This window comes from Ochlerotatus camptorhynchus, unplaced genomic scaffold (genome assembly GCF_037179485.1).
Source record: "Ochlerotatus camptorhynchus isolate MF236.1 unplaced genomic scaffold, CSIRO-AGI_Acam_v1.1 ptg000349l, whole genome shotgun sequence".
Lineage (NCBI taxonomy): Eukaryota > Metazoa > Arthropoda > Insecta > Diptera > Culicidae > Ochlerotatus > Ochlerotatus camptorhynchus.
Window position 1 is genome coordinate 946,448 of NW_027040837.1, and position 10,428 is coordinate 956,875.

General features: G+C 36.0%; 1 protein-coding gene across 1 annotated transcript; it reads right to left on the minus strand.

The window, feature by feature from the left end:
* Window positions 1-8,158: 8,158 nt before the first annotated feature.
* On the minus strand, window positions 8,159-9,843 carry LOC135709070 (serine protease inhibitor 28Dc-like). Its single transcript, XM_065231258.1, has one exon. The coding sequence runs from the start codon at window positions 9,647-9,649 to the stop codon at window positions 8,183-8,185; it is 1,467 nt and encodes a 488-aa protein (XP_065087330.1). The 5' UTR covers window positions 9,650-9,843; the 3' UTR covers window positions 8,159-8,182.
* Between the last annotated feature and the right edge of the window lie 585 nt (window positions 9,844-10,428).

Sequence of the window (10,428 nt, forward strand, 5' to 3'; positions counted from 1 at the left end):
CGTCAGGGGGGTAAACAAAGTCCTAGAGCACTCAAATTTGGCCAATAGTTGCTCTGAAACACAATGTATCCACATGCCAAAATTGAGCTCTCAAGGACGTTGTTTACCCCCCTGACGATAATAGGTTAAGGTATAGCCGAAGCAAACTTTTCTCCTATATGACGCATTTCGCGCCAAATCGTATTCGGAGCTGGCAGCACCCTCTCAGATTTCAATGAAACTTTCTGGATGTGTGTACCTTGACTAAATATGCCACTTTGCATACTTAGTTTTTCCAAAATTTATCTAGACTAACATTTGAGAAGGGCCAAACTTTTTCTGCCGATTTTTTTTCAAAAACATATTATGGAAAAATGACAACTCCTACAAAAATGTGTTGTATGGATTACTTTTAGGAAATTGTTCAAGTTATCGAAAAAAATACTGGAAAAATTTGAGACCTACTCTGAAAAAAATCAATTTTTAAAATTTAAAGTCGATTTAATAAAAATGGCCATGTTTGATTTGGATGAAACTTTGCCTCAAGATAGGTATTTATGTTTACTACCAACCGTCCATACATTGCGAGATGGGCACTTTTAAGGAAAAAAAGTTTTTCTTACAAAAACTTTTTCATGTATGAACTGATTTTTTTAACGTACCATATTTACACAAAACTAAACCAGTGAAGCTCAAAGTTATCTCAGAACCCAATGATGCTCCATTTGTGATTCAATTTTGTCTAATCAGCACTTAAGTTCACTTTGATTAATCGAGAATTTCATATGAAAAGGGCTCATGATGCATTTCTCGCCAAATCGTATTTGGAATTGGCAGCACCCTCTCAAAGTTCAATAAAACTATTTGGACATGTAGACCTTGTCAACAAAAAATAGCATTCCCTTATTCTGTTGTCTACTACTGATGCAAAATTGATAATATGTGATAGAAAAAAGACAAGATTTTTCATATATCATTTATTTATATATTATCAATGTTTTTTTTTTTTCCTTTTTCCAATCAAGTTAAATATTTTTGGTTCATCTTCTGAATTAGAATACCTATTTGCCGATACTTTGTCACCAGTTATAGGCACAAAACTGTGGAATTTCTGTGTGCCAGACATTGTCTTTGTGCTGTTATATAGTTCTTCGAGTTCTTCTGACATTTCGATGTACTGTTCAGTGGTTATGTACTCGAAACGTAGTTTTGTGATATTTTTATCTGTTTGTTCAACTGCCCAGTTATATAATTCTCGTGGAAATGTTATGGCGTTTCCATAATCTCGAGCAAGACTAGCTCTCTTTGCCATTCGCTTGAGAGTGCCACCATTGGCATCACAGGTACCTTTTGAGACGTTGCAAAAAAAAGGCCATTCTGCTTCTAATCCATGCTTCCATGACAAAGTTTTTTTTATTTTTGTATTGTGATGCTACCCCATCTGACATAAAAGTAATTTTAGAAAAATCTATCGATTGTTTAATAAAATCTATCATTTTTTAGATGAACAACTGAGCTGCAACTGTATCGTGAGTCATTACTTCTGATATGATAATGAAGCTAACATTTTCAAGTTTATTATCTTTCTTATAATAAACTTCAAATGGATGTATTGTTGCTTGAGAATTATTCCAGTGATATCCTTGAGCAGCGTTTTGGATAATGAATGAATAATTTTCAGAAAAATCACAAATTGTTACAATTTTTTTTGAATGATTCTTATTTATTTCTTAGAAAAGATGACTGTTGTTTGTTAATAAAGTCATGAGTTATAAGTTTGTTAATTTAATCAATGAGATACGGAACAAATTCATCAACAGGCTTGATAATCGTTTTCAAGTTACAACGATCAGTATTCAGCCACTGTTGAAACACAACATCTTTTTTGTCATTTGATTCTAATAGCAAAGTAAGTTCCTCTTCAATATGTTCATTGGAAGCACACTTTTCGCAAGCACGGAAAAAGCAATCAGTTGTTCTAGTAGAAATATTACAAAGCATTTTTTCTATTATTGCATCTTGTGACATAATTCTTAAACCGTTGATCATTAATTTTACATTTTCATGAATTGTACAAATACATACATTATGTATACCAGTAGAATCAAGCAAAATGCAATGTTTTGGTCGCAATTGTGTAAATACAGTGAAACCAATATTAATATGTTTATATTTATCAACAAAAATCATGTACGCTTCTTTGAGGGACATCATTAACAGGCGTTTTTGAACGTGTTCTTTTCGTCCATTTCTAAACTCGGAAGCAAAATCATTTGTTCCGGGCATAGGTCTACTAATATCATTGTCATCAAAAAAATCCCTAACCTAGTTTTTTTGTATCATCGTTGATCCCATTCCCACTTCTTTTGTTGGGTGTGCTTAGAATACCCTGCTCATAAACAAGGCTCTTCACCTGCCTCACCATGTACGTTGGTGCGTAGAATTCTGCTACAACTTTATTCACGGACCAAGACTTTGGCACTACTGATAATACTGTTATCTGATCTTTTCTGTCAGCTGTAGGGGAATTGAACTTCTCCTTTAGCTGCACAATCATTTCTTCGTATGCCTCTACTTTGCTAATGTCTGCTGTATCTAGGCCAAATATATCTTTTCGCACTGTTTGTGTAATTTCTAGAGATTTTATTGAACGATAATCCATGCTCCTCATGTTCCTCGATGAAATTGGAGATAACTTCAACGTTTCCACAAAGCCATTAAACTTCTCAACATTGTATAAGCGTTGCAGATCATCTGCTGATGGAACTGACTCCAATGATGGAACCGATGGTACCGTATCTGAAGGAAAGAAGAAGAAAAAATAATTAATAAGTGCAATTAGGAGGTTGCAGTTAAAAGTTGATAGAATCATCAGGATGACTGTTCTTACCTAGCTCATCTACGGATTGATGGCCACTCATTGATGGACCTGGATCATCACTATGCTGCTGCCCACTAGTTGACGGTTGGATATTTACTTCATTTCCAACCGATCGGCGTTTTTTCATAACTGGACTTCTATTATGAGATATCACGCTACGGCATGACTCACAAATGCTCATCGTTTCATCAATTTCGTGGTTATATCCCATAGAATGTATTTTTTCTACCATCGTTGACGATATGGCCCGTAAGTTATTTCGGTTGCATCTCGGATTATTTATATTTGCACAACATTTCAATCCTTTGAGCCTTAATTTACTACTTTGGTCCATGATAATAACTTTACTACAACTTGTCTTCACAACTTTCGTTATCAGATTGACTGCTGCTTGTATGAAATCAACCTTAGTTTTATAGTGCTCATAGGTAGAATGAAGTGGTAGGTATATAATGTTAATGGTTTGAGTATAAATAACAGAAGGGCATATAGAATTATGATGCGATACGTTGACTTCCCAAATCGTTGTTGATTCGAAAGAAGTACTCAATTTAAATTTGATTCATACCTAATTCTTTATGGATAATTTGAGCTAAGAATTCTAAGTTGCTATAGGAGTATCGGATTTTGCCTCAGTAGTAGACAATATAATCAATTATATTATTTTCTAATGATATAAGCCCTTTTCATATGGGATTCTTAATCCAAGTGATTAGTTGCTGATTAGACAAAATTGAATCACAAATGGAGCTTCATTGGGTTCTGAGATAATTTTGAGCTCCACTGGTTTAGTTTTGTGTAAATATGGTACGTTAAAAAAATCAGTTCAGACATGAAAACAGTTTTTGTAAGAAAATTTTGTTTTTCCTTAAAAGTGCCCATCTTGCGATGTATGGACGGATGGTAGTAAACATAATTACCTATATTGAGGCAAAGTTTCATCCAAATCAAACATGGCCATTTTTTTTAAATCGACTTTAAATTTTAAAAATCGATTTTTTTTTTCAGTGTAGGTCTAAAATAATTTGGTCAATTTCCTAAAAGTCTTCCATACAATATATTTTTGTTGGAGTTGTCATTTTTCCATAATATTTTTTTGAAAAAAATTGGCAGAAAAAGTTTGGCCCTTCTCAAATGTTAGTCTAGATAAATTTTGGGAAAACTGAGTATGCAAAAGTGCTTATTTAGTCAAAGTCTACACATCCAGAAAATTTTATTGAAATCTGAGAGGGTGCTGCCAGCTTCGATTCGATTTGGCGTGAAATGCGTCATGTGGCATATATGCTTAGAAGAAGAATTCTTTTGAAGTATCATTTCGAGTGTGCCACGGGTGTATCAGCGGATTCGTTGGAGCAATACTTCACTGCTAAGCGTTCCAAAATTATTGATTTTTCGAAGACTAGCCGCAAGATCAGTCCTTTGGATTCCACAGCTCCGGACTACAAAATTTTTAAATTCTTGTGCAGCTTGTTGGGAGATAAAATTGATGTAATCGTTTTGAAAGAGGTGAAAAAAAAACACGAAAATGCAATAACGACAAAATAATTAAATATTTTAAATGTATATATTGTAGATTGGTACGAAGATTGACGGTATCACCATAGATTGTTCTGGGCCTGTTCTCGTCGCCATAGGTAAGTAAAAGCTACTTAGTTTTGAAACAAAATCGAAAAAGCGTGTTAAAATGGTAAAAATGATTATGTTTTAGAGGTCATGCTAAAAGTTTAAAGTTTGAATGATGATCGATTACAATGGATTTTTTTTTATTTCAATAATGTCGTTCTACCTTAAGTTTAGTTATCTTAGTGCTATCAAATTTTAAAATGTGATGCTTATATATACAACACCCATTGGAATACATCAAATGCCAATGACATAGTAAAGAGCGTTACGTCGGGTGAAGCGTGAAATCGAATGTAAAGAATAATATCAATAAAAAAGTGCTTCTGTATTTCACGCTTCACGCAACGCAATGCACTCTACTATGTCGTGGTTATTATTAATCATCATGCATTCAGGATTTAGCTTGCTAATCTCGCTTCATTCTGTACTGCCCATAAAGGCATGAAGATAGAAAAGTTATACTTTTATGGACCTTAATACAAACAAAAATAACAATAGGAAAACATGGGTTAGGACCGGTCATACAAATTTGATCATGGCCATTCTAATATATTATACAATAAGTTTCTAATATAAAACAATACAATTCCATTTTCAGACTGTGGAAACAGCAAACGAATGTACTACGTTTTTGCAGAGCAAGTACGCTTGAGCGAAGGAACAACAAATGTGGTTGCCGCTGTTGCGGATTTGATATGCATTCATTATGTTCATAACTTTATGTATATGAAGCAAATGTCTAAGTTCTTGGAATTTGTGCAGGAATACTTTTTTTAAATCTTGCCTGCCACTGGATCAAAATCCAACGCTACTCGTAAAGGACAACAACAAAGAGTTGTAAAACGAGTAATCGAAGCCATTGCTAACCATTCTCCTATGCAATAGTAATCTATGCTTACCAAAATTTCTATATGATTGGAGCAAGAAACATATGATATGAAGAGCAAAAAGTTATGTTAATTTTATGATTAAGAGATATTTTAGAGATATTTTAGTGCTAAGGTATAAAAACCATAAATGCTGTCGTAGACAAATCAGTTGCGCAAATAAAAATACGTCTTAAAACTAAACAAGACCTCCTTCTCTATAAAAGATCATTGGTTACAGAACTTAATAACAAATTCCATATTTTTTATATACCGGTGTTTTCCATTTTGGAACATTTTTCATAAAATTAGTTTACATGAGTTGATTTATAATGTAAATGTAATGTTAGCAAAAAATCGACTAATACAAACTTCAACTTTCTAAAGCTAAAGTATGTTTATTCAAAAAAAAAATTGACACCTTAATTCTGTGCTTATTTTGTATATGTATTTGAATATCTGAAGTCCCTTTTACTGTTCGTCTTAATTTTTATTTTAGGACTACTGAATTCAAGCGCAACATTTAAAAAAAATCAATCAACCATACGTAAAAAATGACAATGAATGTCGATTTTTCACGGATTACAACTCATTCAGGCAAGCCAACATCAGCATCTGATAAACGAAATTTACTTTACCAGATCCTGCTGTCGATTTTTCTGAATGAGTTATAATCTACGAATCATGGACGTTTAAAGTCATTGTTCACATTTAATTCATTGCATCTTTTCACATGTTGTGCAGGAATTCGAAATTGCGGATTTGGTTAAATCTGTAATGTAAATCCCTTTTCCTATAGCCATTAGACGGAACATTCCGTCTCATTATAATTTTACATGTCAACAAACTGGAACGCGTAAAATTACAATTTTGCTTCATTTCACGACATGTAAAAATACTAACGGACGTAATTTTATGTCATTTGAGTCGCTTACATGTGTCGGTCCTAGGAGACTTAAAATTACATGCAGTTTTCGAAGTGTGTAATGCATCATCGGCCTCATTGAACGAATAGCCTCCAATGAACTAAAAATGTTGGTAGTTTTTGGCCATTTTTGCGGTTCTCCAGTTCCGAAAATATTTTCTGATCTTTCCGAAAAAAAAATATTGTAGGAACAGGAAAACTGCGAAATAAAATTAAACATGGCCATAAACTACCAACATTTTAAAAATATCTACTTTCAAACCGCTACATCTCGAAAACGGCGCGACTTAGCAAAATTCTACTCAGTGGTTTTTTATTGTAAATTTGGTGTACTTTCATTATATAAAGTTGAAACAGTAATTGGACCAAATTTTGGATATTTTTTCCAAAAACTTGAGTTTAAAAAAAATCAAAACTTGCATCATTTCCATTGTCCATCATTTCTCCATCTTGACCTATTGTGCAATAGATGGCATTTTTTGTCCCCTAAAACATATCAGCAAATAAAAAAAAATACAAAAAATCCTTTTTTGAGAAAAATTGTTTTTAAGATTTTATTAGAAATAAAAAAAAAAAGTTGGGTAATTTTTTTAGGTGCATTTTTTTTTCAAATGGTCTCATCCATTATCTGCAATATTGCCCAGTACACCAAATCGATCGGGCAAACAGTTTTCGAGTAAAAGTGTTCTGAAGATTAGCTTGATATTTTTCTGTATGCCCTTTTCAAAAATAAGGCTAGATTCAAATTGCCGATATGAAGGTGCAAAATGGCAAAGTCGATCATAAGGAACGTTTCTGCAAATTATCAACCGAATAAAAAAATACAAAAATAAACCGATTTGCGAATTCGCAAATTTGACAAATGAAACTAGGCCAAATATTTTATTATGTGTACTGACCTCATTCAAATGATTAGACAATCAACAAAATTAGGTCATACATGGAGCATCAAATATTTGTCATTTGTGCAAACAGTGTCAGTTCGCTTGAGAAAGCAAAATGGACAGGTTTTGTGTCTCAAACAGGCCTGAACATACTCATTACAGCTAAAATACTACTTTTCGATACTATGAATCTATGAGATATTACAATAATAATTTGTATATTTTAAATGCAGGTAGAGAAGGTAAAATTCGTGTATGATGCATAAAATCTGTCAATTTCGCTACCAGAGTGTCACAATTAGCGATAAGCTATAACGAATAGTACTCATTCATGACGATTACTCATTATAGCTAAAATATCTAATTGTGACCCTATACAAAAACTGAACCTGCTCTTCTTGCATCTTACATATAAAAATTATTATTATAATATCTCATAGTTTCCTAATTTCGAAAAGTAGTATTTAAGCTGTAATGAGTATGCTCAGGCCTAGTCTCAAACACATATGTTGCCATCTCTTATTGTAACATACAAGCAAAATAATCATATTAACATCTTTGGTTTAATTATTTTGAAAAACAAATTTTGATGCTAAATGAGCATCTGCCACCTTGGTTTCATGATCTGTTATTTTCAAATCTGCATCCGTAATGACTCGTTAAAGAAAAGCTGATAGCTAAATCACGAGCTCCCATTAGTCAATCACATTATATTAAATGAATATTAAAAGAAGCAGTTTCCATCGGATTGTCGATGGTAGGAAACCCTGTACTGAGAAACTTTTGATCAAATGAACGATCTTGCCTCGACTGTTACACAGTTCTTGTTTCAGCAGGATAGAAAATTTCCAATCTATGCCAACAACGCACCTCTGCGTTGTAAATTATGAAACGGAATGAAAGATTTTGACCAGAGTATTTTCATCGTGTATTTCTATCTATTCAAGTATGCTTTTATAAGAGCTGAAATCACATTTTCACACATTCACACATTCACCCATTCACACTGACAAGATGTTAACATTCAACCACTCGGATCGTAGATAGTGCCATAGAACAGCGGCAGCCGAGTAGCATCGTGGCCTAGCATCATAAGGAACGGTGCGTCGATTCGGATCTGCACCGAAGGCAGTGACCGAAAGATGGTGGACGCCGTGATGGCACCACCCTCCGTGCCCTTCTCGTTGATCTCCAGCTCCACCTTATGAATGATTTCGCTAGCGAAAAGCCGTTGCCGGGCATACGGATTGACACTGTTGTCCAACATCGCCGACAGATCACTGGTGGATGGGCTAAAGATGGACTGCAGCTGCAGCTTCTTCAGTATATCCCTCAGGTTGATAGTGTTGGAAATTTTCATTTTTGGAATCTGAACTAGCGCCTTTCGGACAGTCATTTGCACGACCATTTCGCCGATGTCCTTGGCTGTTAGATGTCGTTGAAATTCCTGCATCCGTTGGCGGGTGGAATTGTTCGGTATGATAATGTATAGAGCTGTTTTCTCGCCTTGATATGGAAGACCCACGATCCGGGCGTTGTGCTGTGCGGATTCGAAGTAAGGGAAGCATCCTATCACTGCCATGGTGAGGACATCTTTGGCCGTTGAGGGGTTACCGTGACCATCAGGATAGAATTTCTTGTAGCTAGTAGCTTGCTTCTCAAACATCTCCTTCCAGAGACCTTTGAAGTACAATGCATTCGCCACGATCATCTGCGTATCGGGGTTGATCGAATCGGAAATGATCTGGTTAATTTTACCATAAGTGTTTTCACTGGCCCATCGGTTTATGTTAAATGCAGATTTTTGTGGATTGTTGGCGAAATCTAATGATAAAATTGAGCTATTGTAAAACAACCTAGACAACTCGTCAAACTTTGCGTTTATTGGCAGGCCTTGTTGCACAAAAATTGCATTGGCTAGATGAGTGACTTCATTTTCTTGTCTGTAGTCATCGTCATCTTCGTCGCTGCACCGATCGGTTTGGCGCCATGGAATTGGTTGTGCGTCGGGTGTTGTAGAGGCTACTTGTCGTAGCATTCTTCCATACTGGCGATGAATTGCATTTCTATCCTGTTCGTTGGGATTAAAGTTCAATACCTGCATTAGCTCACGGCGCGTTTCATTTCTCGCACCGAGCAGCAGAAGCGACAGAGCACAGGCTATGCTCACAGGTGAAAATACCCCAGCATTACTCTGTTGTCCCAAAACCGCTCCAACCCGTCTGGCGAGTTCAGTGATTGCGAAAGATGCTGCGTCATACTGGAACTGTGCTTGACCTTGGTTAGAGACGGGTGCTGCTGGTGCCTGTGTAGTTTCTCGATATGCAGGGAACTGAATCGGTCTGGCCAGTGACTGCGGCTCAGGCTGCTGCTGCAAGTAGACCATATTCTGGTTGGGGTTTTGTTTCGATGACCAGGTTTGCTGGCCGTTGACCGCTAACGACACACCTAGTACCACTACTACCGCCAAGTACTCTCTCCATGCAATCATAATTTATCACTCTACTCTAGCAAATCAATCAGTCTTCTCTCGCGCCGCAGAACACGTCGCTGCTTATGTTCTACACTATCTAGCAAGTAACCGAAACCGCCCGAATAATTCACGTAATCAGCATTCACAGAGAAGATCGCACCAGAGGGCTCCGACGACACTTCCTATTCGCTTCGTATTTTAGCTTCAACTGTGAGTCTAACTGGTAGGAGCTGCGAAGACCGAGAGAGTGGCAGTTTAAAAACCGGTAAACGGATCGACTCTCGGCTTTCACGAGCGCCAATAAAGATGACAAACCACACCACCCAAACCACGGAGTTCTCTCTTTCTCTCCGTCGACCGTCTAGCTCCAGAGTGGGGCAATGTTGCCGGATTGTTTGCAATGTTGGCTTAGGGAATCCCGTTCACTACGGGGGGCCACAATAAATTGGTCGATTTGGGAAATCCAATCGAATGCAAGATGCAAGTCATAATAAAATTCAATTGGCAATTTATGGGGAATTTGGCTTCGTACGGAGAGCAGCATAATTGCTTTGTTTTGTTTTGATGTGTCATGCCAACGACCAGTGGGAATTTTCGTAGCACAAAATGATTAAAATTATCTTTACACTATTCCGGTCAGTAAGGTTTTACTGGGTTTTTGAATTGCGGAACTATTCGGTAAAAGTTTAAAAATTTGTGGAACATTCATTAATCAGAATTTTTCCGAAAATGTACAGACCTAGTTCTATTAACCCCATTTAATGATTTCATTGATTCTTGCTTGCGGATAACGGTAA